We start from the raw sequence: 16,116 nt of genomic DNA, 5'->3' as shown, positions 1-16,116 counted from the left end.
TTTTTTTTTTTTTTTAATTTACAGTAGGTACATTTTGATTTTACTGCTAAAAATTTTTTAAGGAAATATCTCAAAGCATCCAGAGAAAGTTGTGTGAGATACATTACCTCTAAGAGAAAAGACAAAGATATATTACCTCTAAAACAGAAACAATTTGAATGACAACGAAAATGCTGGAAGGCAGAAAACCATCTTTAAAATGTCAAAATAACTGCCAATCTTAAATGTAATATCCAGCAAAACATTTTCATAAATAAATGTAAAGCAATAAATAATACCATAATGAGATCCAGCTATGAAAAGATGGTGTTAAAATTAATTACCACATGGATATTCACTAGAATAACTTTATATCACTAAGACATCTTTCTACTTGTGCTTCGGAAATGGTTAATATTTAAAGTAATGCAGTATTAAAAGTTAGAAGTTTAATACAAGGAAATAGAGTGCTTAGAGATCTCTTAATATTGAAAATAATCTGGAAAAATTGCACAGCTGCGCAACTAAAGCCATGCAAGAAAACAGCATTGCCATCCAACATTCGTTCAGCATCAGGCTGAGCATGCACACGAATCACCTACTGCGGAAGGCAGTAGGTTTTAATGTGAAAATGTTAACTTTCACATTAGTCTTCATCTAAATGCTAAAGGTCAGCGTATCAGGTTCTATGTGTACACAAAGCAGGAAATGTTCAATGTCTGGCATTAATTTGATAATAAAGAAAAAGATGTTAACATTCATCTATAATTTCCCCTTTTGTCCTCTGGTATTTGCATCCTATGGTCATACATAATTTATCAACCTATTTTTCTACTTGTCCTATTATATGGTACAGATGTCTTCTCATTTCCTTGAAATGTACTTTGTTAAAGCGATTTGCCTTGGCATTCAGTCTTTCTCACTAAGTGCTTCTCTATTTCACAGGAAGGCACACATTTAAAAAAAATAATTGATGGTAAACTAGCGTACTTTGAAAAAAAAAAATTTATTGTTTTTGGTTTAGTTTTGAGACAGGGTCTCACTCTGCCGTGGGTGTAGTGGTAGTCAGCTCACTGCAACATCTACCTCCTGGGCTCAGACAATCCTCATACCTCACTCTCCTGAGTAGCTGGGACCACAGGTGCGCACCACCATACCTGGCTAATTTTTTAATTTCTTAAAGAAATGGGGTTTCGCCTTGTAGGCCCAGGCTGGTCTCCAACCCCTGGGCTCAAGTGATCAGCCCACCTTGGGCTCCCAAAGTGCTGGGATTACAGGCGTGAGCCACTGTGCCCAACCTTAAAAGAAAAATCTGTTTTCTAAATGAGAGACTTGAGTTTAGTTCTCATGAACATAACTTTTTCATACTAGGTTTCAGACTTGGTATCATTAAATATAATTCATGACAAAGACTTTTTTTAATGTCTTCCTATTCTTTTAAGTCATCTTCACCAAGAAACTGCACAAGAAACAAGTTACAACTTCATAGCAAGTGATAAAAGTATATTTATTGCTTTTCCCCATACCAGACAGAAACTCCTTTCTTGTTACTAACCAGAATAGGAATCATTCAGAACCTTCAACTTGTACTTAAAGGATCTGATCCTTCTTTTTACTCTAGCAGTTCTTTCTCTTTTACTGTCAAGTGTAATGTGGACCTTTCTTTTGACTGTGCCAACAGATTTCCAATCTAACTGCATCTGTTCATGTAAACTAATGCTAAAGCTTTTCTTCAGTCTTATAGATATTGCTATATTCCTCTTAATACTTCCTTAAGATTCATATAATTCCAGTTGTAAGTATCACTAGTGAATCATTTTAACTTCATTTTCCCAGGTTGAATTTCTGCCTTAAATCCATAAACTGTCAAAACACGTATCTTTTTGTATTGTACATATAATTTGATGAAGTTTACTCATTCTTCAGTAAACCTGCAAAATGAGAATCATTCCCCAAAAGTTTTTCTCCTGTAATCATAAACTTTTATCAAAACTTTTCTTTTGGACAGCTAACATACTTCAGCATCCAACAGTAGGTATTCTGATTCCACTTCTCACATAAAACTGAAAACACATACAACTAAAGCAGCTTAGATTTTATTACAGCCTCCATTTCATTCTATTATTTAATATGGAATTCAGGTCTACAGACAAACATACATAATCTTGACATAAAACCTTTAAATGTTCCTATTATGAAGGCTCATCATCAGTCATTAACTAGCATTTCCGTAGGACCTTCGCTGTTTCAAAGTATTAAAGAAATACATTTAACAAATGTATTTCTTTCGGGGCCTAGTAAGTGAGTTACATTTTTTTAAATTATTTTTCATCTTATGAGTCTAATGACTTGCCAATGTTAGTCACTAAATTGCCCTTATTGGAGGAAAATTAATATCGATACATTAAGGCTAATTATAAAGTAGTAAAAATGAAAAATATATCAAATTTATTATGTTCTTTTCAAGAACCTCCTTATATATTTTACAACGATAATTACAACAATTTTAACTTTCCTGTTAATTGAAAGAAATGTAAGGAACAAAATGAGACATTTCTGCTTGAACATAAAAAGTAGCTTCATGATGATTAACAAGCTGTGAATAAAGTAATATTCAGAGTACCTGGATGATTGAACAAGAAAGTAGGAAGTACTGAAGTATAGCCACTATAAAAAGTTCTCTGTCTCCAAGTGTTATGCACCAATTCTTTTGCCCCAATAAAATAATGAATTGGGGCCGGGCGCAGTGGCTCAAGCCTGTAATCCCAGCACTTTGGGAGGCCGAGACGGGCGGATCACGAGGTCAGGAGATCGAGACCATCCTGGCTAACACGGTGAAACCCCGTCTCTATTAAAATACAAAACTAGCCGGGCGAAGTGGCGGGCGCCTGTAGTCCCAGCTACTCGGGAGGCTGAGGCAGGAGAATGGCGTAAACCCGGGAGGCGGAGCTTGCAGTGAGCTGAGATCCGGCCACTGCACTCCAGCCCCGGCGACAGAGTGAGACTCTGCCTCAAAAAAAAAAAATAAAAATAATAATAATGAATTGGAGCAGTTTATACAGGGATCATATGATTTCAAGTGTTATAATTTTTGAAATATAAAACATCTGTTAAATACTTGTACTACAACAGGATTTTACAACCACTAGTATCTCAAGGGACACCTACACTGATTAATGGAACACTGGTTAGGAAGCTGTGCTTAACTATCCAAATAAATTCATACCCATCCTCCAAGAGTCAAGAACCACCTATTTCATATTACTGATCTCAATGAAGTTGTTCCCAAAATATCATCCGACTTTTACTGTTTTAATTGTTTTCACGATAATAAACTACATTTAGTAGTGAATAGTGTCGTCTCTCCAACATCCATTTCACCCACACATATGGTAAGTAGAGCAGCCTCACTATTTGGATGAGATCACTTCTAGCAACAGATCTGGGCACAAAAGGGCCTCCTCATTTTATCGGGATAATCCCATTCCTTTTGCTACCTCAGGTAACCTAGAACTAAAAATTGGTTGAGAGGTGGCTCAACAGAATATTTTCAAGATTTTTAATAATTATGGGAGTGAATGCTTACAGCCCTTTCTCTGGTGCTGTTTGCCACCTTGCTACTATGTAGGGAATTGGTTTGAGGAAGGATTCAACAAACAAGAAGGGTGTAGAGTAGAACTAAAGAGAAAAGCCAGAGACCTGAATCAACCACATTTGAAGGCTAAGATTCTCAGGTTGTGAAAAGGGGCACAAAATCTCAAGAAATTCTCTCGCCCAATCTTTGTATTTTTTGGAACAACTCTTTATGAGGTATCAGAGTATTCAAGGAAAAAAAAAAAGGGTATCTTTGTAAAATGAATTTATGAAGTAATTCATACTATTTTAGAGATTCACAATATAAACACTAGCTAAGAATACAAAAAGCCTTGCTATATATAAGTAAAACTATTTGTTCAATCAGCATTCCCCAAACCTATCTGATCATTTTAAAAAACTGTCAAAATCACAAATAACACTAATGTGATCTCCTAAACACACTCTGAAAAAAGAAATGACAAGGCTATATATTTTACAGGTATTTCTCTTAAGAGAAACATTTCAACAGGATAAAACGTGGATTTGCCTCACAGAAATGCCATCCTGCAGCAGAAAAACAAGCTGTTGAAACACTTAACTGCCTTTTCTCTAATTGTAACAATAGGTAATAAAAGTGATAAGTACATCTAAAAAGACTGGGATGGATTACTGATAATACTAATGGTGAAAGGTAAAAGGCCATTGTTCTTGAGCAAAACTCCAGATGTAATCAAGAGCTGGATTTGTCCTCTGATGTTTAGGATTCAGCTTATGCATTTATATTCATTTTTTTAAAACCAAGAAATCAATGTAAGAAGAATTTTTTTTTTAATTTCAAATATATTTTTCCTATCAAGACAATTTTAAGATTATTTTTTAACGTTAACTTTTCTCAAGAACTTGCTTACAGAGTTAATAGCAGAATTGAGTGCACCTAGTACTCTTGGGTACACTGAGTTAAAGCATGTGAAAAAAACAGGAAAGATGACAAAGACTCAAAATCAGTCACTCAAAAGATTGCTGGTGGGAGCAGGGAGAAAACATGCCTTATGCCAAAGATTTCTATGCAATACGATGGAGTAGACTTTATGCATATGTTAGTCTAAAATTAAGCAAGGAAGGCAAAAATTACCTAGAAAGTACATCTACTACTGTTAGAAGATGATTTTAGGGCTCTCAAAATTGGTTTGCTTTGTTTATACCCACTATTTTATTACTAAGACAATCCCGAAAGAAAAATAGGTAACCATTCTCTTACCTGCCGAAGAGACTATCGTGAACGACATAGACAGAACATACACTGAGATCTATTAATCCTTTTGGTTTGGTAGCTCGTTTTTCGCTTTCAAAATAAATAAGCTGGGCATCACTACCCTCTAAGATAAAATATAAATTTTCCAACGTTTTCCTTTGCCTGTTTAAAAAAAAAAATTGTTTTCTCTTAGCCAAATAATTGTGAAATCCTACATATTAAAATTAGTGTTTCTAAAATATGAATCAATTTTATTCCAAAGCTTATATAATATGCCAATTCTTACATAATGAGAAAATGCCTATAACAAATCTATACAAAATGCCTTTTGTTACATTACTTGTTTTAATCACAGAGTAAATGCTGAGAATACTTTCTATCTTCAGAGATTTCATCATGATGAAATCGTCAAAANAAATATAAATTTTTCCAACGTTTTCCTTTGCCTGTTTAAAAAAAAAAAATTGTTTTCTCTTAGCCAAATAATTGTGAAATCCTACATATTAAAATTAGTGTTTCTAAAAATATGAATCAATTTTTATTCCAAAGCTTATATAATATGCCAATTCTTACATAATGAGAAAATGCCTATAACAAATCTATACAAAAATGCCTTTTGTTACATTACTTGTTTTAATCACAGAGTAAATGCTGAGAATACTTTCTATCTTCAGAGATTTCATCATGATGAAATCGTCAAAATTCTTGTTTTGGAGTAATTCTTTTAACAATCTTCAGGAAAAAATTCTTCCACTAAAGCACACCCCCCACCCACAATTCCCCAACATGTCTTTATGTCAAATTGAGGTAAATCTGTAAAATATCAATACTATGAATGTGCCATGTGCCATAAGGAGTTCCTCAAAAAAAAAAGAGAGAAAGAAAAAGAAAAAGAAACCATGGGCTGAAGAAACATTCTGGTTGAAAATATAGACTTTTAATATACCTACACTCTAAATTTTGAAGAATGCTTATATATGGGCTCTAAACAAGTGTCAGTTACTAATAACTCATGTCAAAACTTATTAAATACATATCACAATAAGTTCGGAGCTCCATATTTACAACATCTCTATCAAATGGGTTAATGATGAAAGTCTGAACTTACCCTTTTTCAGAAGATAACCTTTCTTAACAATATTTTTATAGAAGGCATCCTTTGTTTTACGACGGATGGTATTATAAATTTCCTTGCCATCCACTGCATCATTGAGTACTTGTTCTTGATCCTGAATTTTAAAAAACATTAAAATTATTTCATACATTCTTGATGGAAATGAAGTAACAATCTATAAAATTACCAATTAAAAGCCAAAGTGCTTAAAATACCAAAATCTAGATATACATAACACATAAATGATTTTTTGCTTTCCAAAGAAATTCTCAGAAATGTTTCCTTGTAATTTCGAAGAACACAGACAAAGTTCACAGAAAGATTTCCTTGCCAATCCCAACTAATAAGCTGTTTCCATGGATACCTAATAAACTATTTTCAAATATAGTCAGTTATATTTTACAGCAAATAATGTTTTAAAAACATAAACTTGTCACAGCATAACTGGTAAATCAGGCCCCAATATAAGCATAAAGCAAATTCATGTTTGCTTATGCATAGTTGTGTCTGTGAGAAATGCTAGGTGAATACAGACAACAGTACCCAGGTGAACTAAGACATGAGAATGAACAAAACATACACACTTCAAATACCTAACAGTTCCCTCAATCCACTAAGTGTGTCACACGCCACACCCATGTATCTGCAGCTGGTGTTATAACCCTGATTTCAGATAATCCTCCTCTGCCAATCTGCAACATTCCCACACTTCAACCCTACCAATGGCCATTTCCACATGTAAACTTAAGGTCTTTCTTCAAGGTAAAGTGCCATATTTATTGTAGTATGTACATATTTATTAAAAAGAAAACATATAAAATTAAGCAACATATTAGGTTCTTTCTTAATGTATCACTGATGAAATTTCTAAGTGTGACACCTTTAACCTCTCTTTTCCCAAAAGCCCTGTGGTTTTGATTGCCTGATTTTGCATAATGCTATGATTTTTAGGAATGCATATGTTACATTATAGCAGAACTTACATTAATTGCTAAATCTCCTGAGAAAAAGAATTACATCAGGATGCCTTTATCATGATATTTCCAGAATGAATAAATCTTCAATTTCACTATTAAGGTCAGTTGGACTGTTTTAGTTTTTTGGTTTCCTTTTTGAGTAGCTCTTAACTATTTTGCAAGGATTAATATTTTATGACTTTTAGTCCATCTTACAAACTTCATGGGTCCATTCAATCCTCTTATAAATCTAAGTTATGCTGTGGGTTTTTCACAATCCTCTCTCTCTTGTATCTTGAAATATTATGCTGTTTCATCATCCTAGGAACTATTTCATCATTACTCAGAATTATTCCCATTTATGCTAAAAAATTACTAAAATAATAAGAAAATAGAAGAATGAATTGCCTACAGCAGGGTTGACAAACTATGGCATGCATGCTAAAACCAGTCCACCACCTGTTTTTTATACATAAAGTTTTATTGGAACACAGCCATGCTCATTCCCTAACATGCTGTCTGTGGTTGCTTCCAGATAAAAAGACAGACTTTAGTGGACACACTAAATGAACTGCAAAACCCTTTACAGAAAATTTTTGCCAACCCCTGGCCTAGATAATATAACTGAAATAAATAATCTGTATTGCATCACTCTGGGTGTTTTTGTGTCTCTCTCTGTGTGTGTGTGTGTGTGTGTTAACTGTGTTGCAAAGTATTGCAGCATCTTTTGTAAAAATATAAAAGGCCATCTTTGCTGTATTTTAGCTTTGATTGATCGTACTTAAAATATTCAGAACTCTTTATTTGCTGCTCATAAATGATAAAGAGAAAAAAACTGATCCAGGAAGATGTCTGGCAATTAGAAAAATCAGAAAATGAATGCAAAGAAATAGCACTCTAGACTCTATCATGATGGCAGAATTGATTTTGATAAACAAATCTCAGACTATTTTTCAGATGATGATATATTTGAATTTTCTCAAACTCAAGAATCACTGAGTGAACCATATTACTTCTAAGGGGAAAAAAAGGAAGTATGATGTTCTTATCTCGTTAGTTATTAAATAGGAAGAATGTCATCATGCAATATTTTGTGATAAGAACCTGGATTATCCTGTTTGGCTAAAAGAAATGAGACTATTTAAATTTTGTATGCACATCAAAATTTACTTACTATGACTTGTGAATGGGCAAATATTAAATAGGCCCTTTGTATAAAAAATTACTGAAAGTAAACATAGAAATTTTAAAATTCACTGGATTGATCACTCTTATAAACAATGTTAATTGCTGTTTTAAAATCTAAACAAAAATATTTTACAATTATGGAGCAAAGGACACTGTACTCTCCAACAAAATTATGAGCCATCAAAGTTTTCAAAAGTACTGCATTTTGCTTGCGCCTTTAATCCCAGGACTTTGGGAGGCCGAGGCGGGATCATCTGAGGTCAGGAGTTCAGGACCAGCCTGGCCCACATGGTGAAACTCCGTCTCTACTAAAAATACAAAATTAGCTGGGCTTGGTGGCGCGTGCCTATAATTTCAGCTACATGGGAGGCTGAGGCAGGAGAATCGCTTGAACCCAGGAGGCGGAGGTTGCAGTGAGCTGAGATCGCGCCATTGCACTCTAAGCCTGAACAAAAAAGAGCGAAATTACGTCAAAAAAAAAAAAACTACTGCATTTTGATAATACAAAAACAAGAATCATAAGCTAGACTGCAATAGTGATGTACTTAAAATCTAGAATTGATATGATAGATATAATGCAAGAAGAACCAAAGTAATTACAAGTAGAACTTATTAGACATGTATCTGATTTCAAATCTGGAATCAGAATTTACAAGATGGCTGTGTTCCAGGTCTGTGCACGAAGGGTGAAGAACTGTTAGTTGCATTGAAAAGACTATCCATTTCAGGTACGTAAGCCTTCCTAGACATGAAAACATGGAACAAAAATTTGGGTACGCTACATTTAAATTCTTATTACATTTTCCAATGCAGTTGTTTTTGGATCATACCCTGATTCTTGGTGATGCAAATTATTTGTAAAATGACTTAGGAATATAAAAAAATTAAAAGGGTACACTGGACCATGATGTTACAAATAGTGATGACTTTTTTTTTACTTTCCTGGTAATACCGATTTGTATTTACCAAATCTTTAGTTCAATGGTGATGGCACTTAGTATTAGCTGCAGAATGGAACATTCTTGGATTCTGTCATTTAAGACATGTAACCACACTAATATTTGGATTTAAATACTTGATTCCAAGATGCTCTATATAGGTCTTTTAAAAATCATATTAAAGTGGGGACTAGTCCACAAATCCTAAAGGATTCCAATGCACTAGAGGATGCTATGGGCAAGAACACAACTTCACTTTTCAAGTCCTAGTAATGACGGGAGAAAGCCTTCTCTGTGTGTTCCTTTTCTCAGCCCGAGAGAAAGTTCTTAGACGTTTTACATTTCTCTCAAGGGAAGTTCAATAATCGGATTGGTGACAGTCTAACAGCCACTGAAGCAGGCATTTCCCTAGAAGTTACATATGTAAGCTCCTGAAGGCAGACTTAACTTGCAGATCCTAGCTTTGTTACTTAATGTAGGAAAACACCATTTAATATATTAATTTAGTAACTGTTTGTTGAGTCCCAGGCATTGTTGTAGTTCTTGAAATACATCAGTGAACAAATCAAAGACCCCTATCCTCATGGAACTTATATTCTAACCAGGGAAAGATTAAAAATAAACATAAATAAATTGTACTGTATGTTAGAAGATAAGCGCTCTGCAGGGTTGAGCAAGTTATAGTGTTAATTAAGGTGTAGGTAAGTGTCATTTTCTAATTTGCTAAGTTTTGAGCAAAAACTTGAAAGATTTAAGAGTTAGGCTAGTGGATATCCAAGGGAAAATAATTTTGGACACAGTGAACAGCTACAGCAAAGATCCTAAGGAAGAAAAGAGTCTGGCTTATTTATGAGTAATAGTACAGAAGCAAGTATGAGTGAAAAAGAGTGGCAGGAGGATAGTAGAAAGAGACGAGTTCAGAAAATTAATGGACTGCCACTGTTGGGTCTTGTATGCTATTCTAAGGACTTTGGCTTTTATTCTGAAAGAAACAGAGAACATTTTCAAGTATTAAAACAGAGGAGTAACATGATCTGATATTTTAAATGGATCCCAGTGATAGCTGCGCAGCATGCAGCATAAGGGGGACAAAACTAGAAGCTAGCAGATTGAGGCAGATTCTGGTGGTGGTCATATTCTAGACATACTTTGAAGGCAGAGTTAGTATGATCTTCCTGACAGGTTAGATATAGAGTACAGGAAGAAAAAAACAGAAGAACTGAGGATGATTTAAGTTACTTACTTAACCTCTCAGCTCTCAGTTGCCTTATCTTTGAAATAGGTGTCGTCATTATAGTGTCACCTTGGTAAAGTTGTTGAGAAAATTAAATGAATGAATATGTATAAAAAACAGTGCTTAAAATATAGTGCTCAAAAATGTAAGGCATTTTTATTATGGGGTGTATTGTCTCAAAAGTCCCCTTTTCTTCTAATGCTTGCCTCAACAAGTGTTAACAGTTCCAGGAAGTAAGCAAACCTAGCTAGGACTCTGCTCTTTCTTAGCCTTTGCCAGCATCTTAGCCTGAGTCTGGGTATACAGGGTCACCTCATTGGAAGATGAGGTGATTTGCTAGCTAATCAATTTGGCAATTAGTAAAAAGACTGTACTTGCCTTTGTACTAATAGTTAAAATCCTGCTTGAAGAATGAGTTTTATTATTCCCCAAACTTCTACTAAAACCTACTTTTCACTCCATGCTCCAAAATAATAGACCACAAATAGCACTTAATAGTTTCTGTGTAGCAATCAAATTGCTTTATAATCAATATTAATTATTTCTGAAGTATTCAAAGCATTATAGGCACTTTTGCAAAACCAACTGGAGGTTTGTTCAGTTATAAAACAGTAACACAAGAGTGAGGCACATTATGTATCTGAAGTAATTCTTAAAGCAGTCTTATAACATACTGCAAGTTTACTAGATGCCACATACTATTTTTTTTTTTTTTTTTTTTTTTGAGACGGAGTCTCGTTCTGTCGCCCGGGCTGGAGTGCAGTGGCCAGATCTCAGCTCACTACAACCTCCACCTCCTGGGTTCAAGCGATTCTCCTGCGTCAGCCTCCAGAGTAGCTGGGACTACAGGTGCATGCCACCATACCCGGCTAATTTTTTGTATTTTTAGTAGAGACGGGGTTTTCACCGTGTTAGCCAGGGTGGTCTTGATCAAAACTTAAATTAGAAAATTCTAAGTACAAATTCAGTATGGGGAAATGTATGATTTAATTTGGGGTCAAATAAAATCACTAATTCAAAGAGCCAAGGGGAATTAGAATTGAGGATACAGCAATGGAACTAACTATATGGCAGGATCTGTCATCTGGAGACAAAAACACCTCTGATCCTGAAAAAAGACCCTAGCTGTGGTCTAAAAAGCACTCACCACATGTTATTTAAAAAATAGACATATATAAAACATATATATATTTGTGTGTGTGTGTCTGTGTGTGTCTGTGTGTAATATGTTCTGGCTACCTTCTCTTCCAATTACTCTGCAGTAATCAAAAAAAATTACTCAGAAAGTGAAACAAGATGGATGTTAAAATAGCAGTATTTAGACAGGCAGAGAGGAAGAATGACATGGTGATAGGAAGGAGCACATTAAGGTGTAAGACATATTAGTAACAATACAAGCAAGAGTAAAGTAGGTACTTCTTGCTGGAAAGCAGAGAATCATTCATTCGATCAATATTTATTGAATATCTAATGTCAGGTACTGTTCTAAGCACTGGGAAAAAACAATGCAAACAAAATCTCTGTTCTCATAGACCTTAAATTCTACTAGGAAAGCATGCGGGAACAAAGGAAAATATAGGCATACCTTGGAGGTATTTCAGATTTAGCTCCAGACCAGACAATAAAGCCAGCCATATGAATTTTTTGCTTTCGCAGTGCATGTAGAAGTTATGTTTACAACTATACTGTAGTCTGTTAACTGTGCAACATGTCTAACAATGTACACGTGTTAAAAATATTTTATTGCTAAAAACTGTTGCAGCAGCCAAGGTGGCTCAAAACTGTAATCCCAGCATTTCCTTGAGGCCAGGAATTCAAGACTAGCCTGGGCAACATAGCAAGACTCTATCTCTACAAAAAATATTAGCTAGGCACGGTGGTGTACACCTATAGTCCTAGCTACTGGGGAGCCTGAGGCAGGAGGATTGCTTGAGCCCAGGAGTTCAAGGTTGCAGTGAGCTACAGTTGAACCACTGTATTCCAGCCTCAGCCACAGGGCAAGACCCTGACTCCGGAAGGGGTAAAAAAAAAAACTAACAATCATCTAGGACTTCAGTGAGTCATAATCTTCATGCTGGTGAAGGGTCTTGCCTTGATACTGATGTCTGCTGAGTGATTAGGGCAGTGGTTGCCAAAGGTTGGGGTGGTTGTGGCAATTTCTTAAAAATGAAGTCTGCTGCATCAATTGATTCTTCTTTCACAAAAGAAATTCCCTAAAATGCTCTTTGATACCATTTTACCCACAGTTGAACTTCTTTCAAAACTGGAGGCATTCTTCTCAAACCCTCTTGCTGCTTTATCAAGTTTATAGAATATTCTAAATCCTTTGTTTTCATTTCAATAGTGATCACAGGATCTTCACAGGAGTAGATTCTATCTCAAGAGACCACTTTCTTTTCTCATTCATAACAAGCAACTCCTCTTTCCCTCCAGTTTCATCACAAAAGTGGAGTAATTCAGTCACATCTTCAAGCTCCACTTCCAAATCTAGTTATCTTGCTATTTCTACCACATCTGCAGCTACCTCCTCCTCAAAGTCATCTTGTAGTCTTGAGCCTCTCAAAGTTATCCATAGGAGTTGGAATCAGCTTCTTCCAAACTTCTGTTAATGTTATTATTTTGGCCTCTGCCCATGAATCACAAATGTTCTTAATGGCATCTAGAATGATGAATCCTTTCCAAAAGGTTTTCAATGTACCTTGCCCAGATCCATAAGAAGAGTCACTATTTTTGGCAACTATAACATTATGAAATTATTTCTTAACTAAGGATTTGAAAGTCAAAATTACTCCTTGATCCATGGGCTGCAAATACAAACTGTGTTAGCTGGCATGAAAACAACAATCTCCTTGTACATCTGTATCTGAGCTCTTGATTGTAGAGTTGCATTGTCAGTGATCAGTACTATTCTGAAAAGAATCGTTTGTTCTGAGCAGTAGGTTTCAAAAATGGCCTTAAAATGTTCAGTAAACCATGCTGTAAACAGATGGGCTATCATGCAGACTTTGTAGTTCCACTGACAGAGCACAGACACAGTAGATTTGGCATAATTCTGATGCTCCTAGGATTTTCTGAATTGTCAATGGTAACTGGTTTCAACCTAAAGTCACCAGCTGCATTAGCTCCTGAAAAGAGTCAGCCTGACCTTTGAAGATTTGAAGCCAAACATTAACTCTTGCCATGAAAGTCCTAGCTAACATTTTCAGATAGAAGGATGTTTTCTTTACACTGGAAATCTGTTGTTTAGCCACCTTCAACAGTTATCTTCTGGATAACTTGCTAGTTATCTTCTGGAAAACTAGCTAGATGTTCTGGGTAACTTGCTACAGTTTCTTTGCTTCACCTTACACTTTTATGTTATGGAGATAGCATCTTTCCTTAAATCGTATAAATCAACCTCTGCTAGCTTTCAACTCTTGTGCAGCTTCCTCACCTCTGTCAGTTTTCACAGAACAGAAAAGAATTAGGACTTTGCTTTGGATAGGGTTTGGCTTAAGGGAATGTTATCCCTGGTTTAATCTTCAATCCGGACCACTCATATTTTCTCTGTATCAGCAATAAGTGTGTTTCATTTTATTATCATTCATGTGTTCAGTGCAGTAGCACTTTTAATTTCCTTCAACAACTCTTCCTTTGCATTCACAACTTGGCTGTTTGGTGCAAGAGACCTAGCTTTCAGCCTATTCTGGCTTTCACCATCCCTCCCTAAGCTTAATCATTTCTAGCTTTTGACTTAATGTGAGAGACATGTGACTTTTCCTTTCACTTGATCATTTAGAGGCCACTGTAGGGTTATTAATTGGTCCAATTTCAATAGTGTTGTTTCCGGAGAAATAGGAAGGCCCAAGGAGAGGAAGAGAAACAGAACCAGCCAGTCAATGAAGCAATCAGAACATACACTACATTTATCGATTAAGCTTGCAGTCTTCTTCAGATGCAGTTCATGGCACCCCAAAACAATTGCAATAGTAACATTAAAGATCACTGATCACAGATCAACCTAACATATAATAGTGGAAAAGTTTGAAACATTATAAGAATTACCAAAATGTGACACTAATACACAAATGAGCACATGCTTTGGAAAAACAGTAGCAACAGACATCCTCGTTGCCACAGACCTCAATTTGTAGAAAAAAAAAACTATCTTTGAAGCATAATAAGGCAATGCACAATAAAATGAGGTGTGCCTGTATGTTAAAATGTGGCAAGATTATGATTCTTGAATTTATATTTAGCTTCAGATTAATGATTCCCCCCCCCCCCCCCCCCCACAATTAACTGCAATAAGTAGTAGGTATAACCACGTGAAATGAACTTGTTAGGAGGAAACATCAAGAAACTAGGCACACTACAAATCACTGTACAACTGCAGCTGGGTACCCAAAACCCTTAATAATCCTTTATGTCCCTAGAATAACAGTACCTCCATTTTCCACTTAGGAAAATTATTAATCCATCTTTTGAAGCACCTTTTTCTAACTCCTGTTATACCATTTCCCTGTCATACATTTCAGAAAGTGCAATGAGGAAGAAGCAGAAGCTAATCACCCTAAGCATTAAGCAACTAATATTTAACAGGCTCTCTTGCTCAAGGCCATTATTTCCTTTTATGTTCTAGATTCTATTCATTTTTGTCTTCTCTAGGACCTTGTCCGTAAGACACTGCCACCACCCATCTCCCCATACGACATCACTCTCTTTACTACTATATAGTTTTTACTCAGAGTATACAGACATTCTCAAATTCTCACCATAAAACTACAGGCAAATAAAGAAAGTGTAAACCATTTTCTGCCCTAATCCTCTTCTGTCAGTATTTTTTATTTCCTTTTATTATTCCCCAGGCTTTAATAAGCCTGGCTGTGGTTTATCACTGCTGTCTCTACTTTTGCCTCCAAAAAACTCACTCCTGGACCTATTGCAACTTACCTTCCTCCATAACTGCTTCTAATCTCAAAAACCTACTAGGTTGCTGCTGATTACCTAAAATCAACATAGATAAAAACTAAAAGATTATCTTACAGTTTACTTTCTAAAAAATCTAAATAATCTGTAGTTTTAAGTTGTATCCAATTTTAATTGTACAAATGTGTGCAAAAACATACCATCAAAATGCATTTTAAAATAAAATGCTAATTATTGCAATAAGAAACGCAACACTGACCTGCATTGGTACAGGTTCCTTAAGATAATATCCTTCAACAATCTGTTCTTTTCGATAGTGATCTATGATGTCCCCAATGCTGTTAAAATAAAAATTTCTAATATTAATCCATCTGATAAAATGCAAAATCTTTAAAATATGTGTAAACTTTCTTACCAAGGATTATCTTAATTAGCAATTTTTTTTCAAAGCACACAACACAAACACATTAATAGAATAAATGATCATAACATTCATATTGTTTTAGAAAAAACAGAATGTTCTCAATATAGATTTACAGGCCAGAATACATGGCGCAGGTTCTGATTTTCCATACCCATCAAGTGGGCAGCCAGGTCAACAATACCATATTCAAAGTCACCATAAATGAGGAAATGATTAAAAGTCTACCTTTTTTTTCACCCCCAAGAGTACTTCTGAGATACTAAGAATGAAAAATTCACAGAAACATGGCATTTATTTAGGAAGCAGAATTCAGGTAAATTAAGAATTTTTATTATCATATTTACACATTCTGATTTTATATTAGAAACAGGTCATAAAACACATGAAAAGCAGGCAAAAAGAAGAAAAAAACCCAGCTAATCTTACATGTAGGATTATCACTGTACAGGGAGAAAAGCTTATTATTTTAATTAAAGGTGCTACAAACTGGGAAATATTGGGAAAATATTACAAAAAAACAAAATGACGTACTGTGTTTTAATATAAA

The 16,116-nt window shown here is 35.1% G+C and overlaps 1 protein-coding gene across 1 annotated transcript in view; it reads right to left on the bottom strand.

Moving 5' to 3' along the window:
- Positions 1-16,116, bottom strand: part of RASA1 (RAS p21 protein activator 1) — a 137,169-nt gene that overhangs the window by 31,832 nt on the left and 89,221 nt on the right. The window contains 4 exon segments of the mRNA XM_017890582.1: positions 4,814-4,941; positions 5,225-5,252; positions 5,915-6,036; positions 15,405-15,483. Of these exon segments, the coding sequence (XP_017746071.1) occupies positions 4,814-4,941; positions 5,225-5,252; positions 5,915-6,036; positions 15,405-15,483 (357 nt within the window).

Source organism: Rhinopithecus bieti, unplaced genomic scaffold (genome assembly GCF_001698545.2).
Source record: "Rhinopithecus bieti isolate Rb0 unplaced genomic scaffold, ASM169854v2 scaffold_1428, whole genome shotgun sequence".
Lineage (NCBI taxonomy): Eukaryota > Metazoa > Chordata > Mammalia > Primates > Cercopithecidae > Rhinopithecus > Rhinopithecus bieti.
Note: the sequence above shows the minus strand (reverse complement) of the source record. Positions and strands in the feature narration are given on the sequence as shown.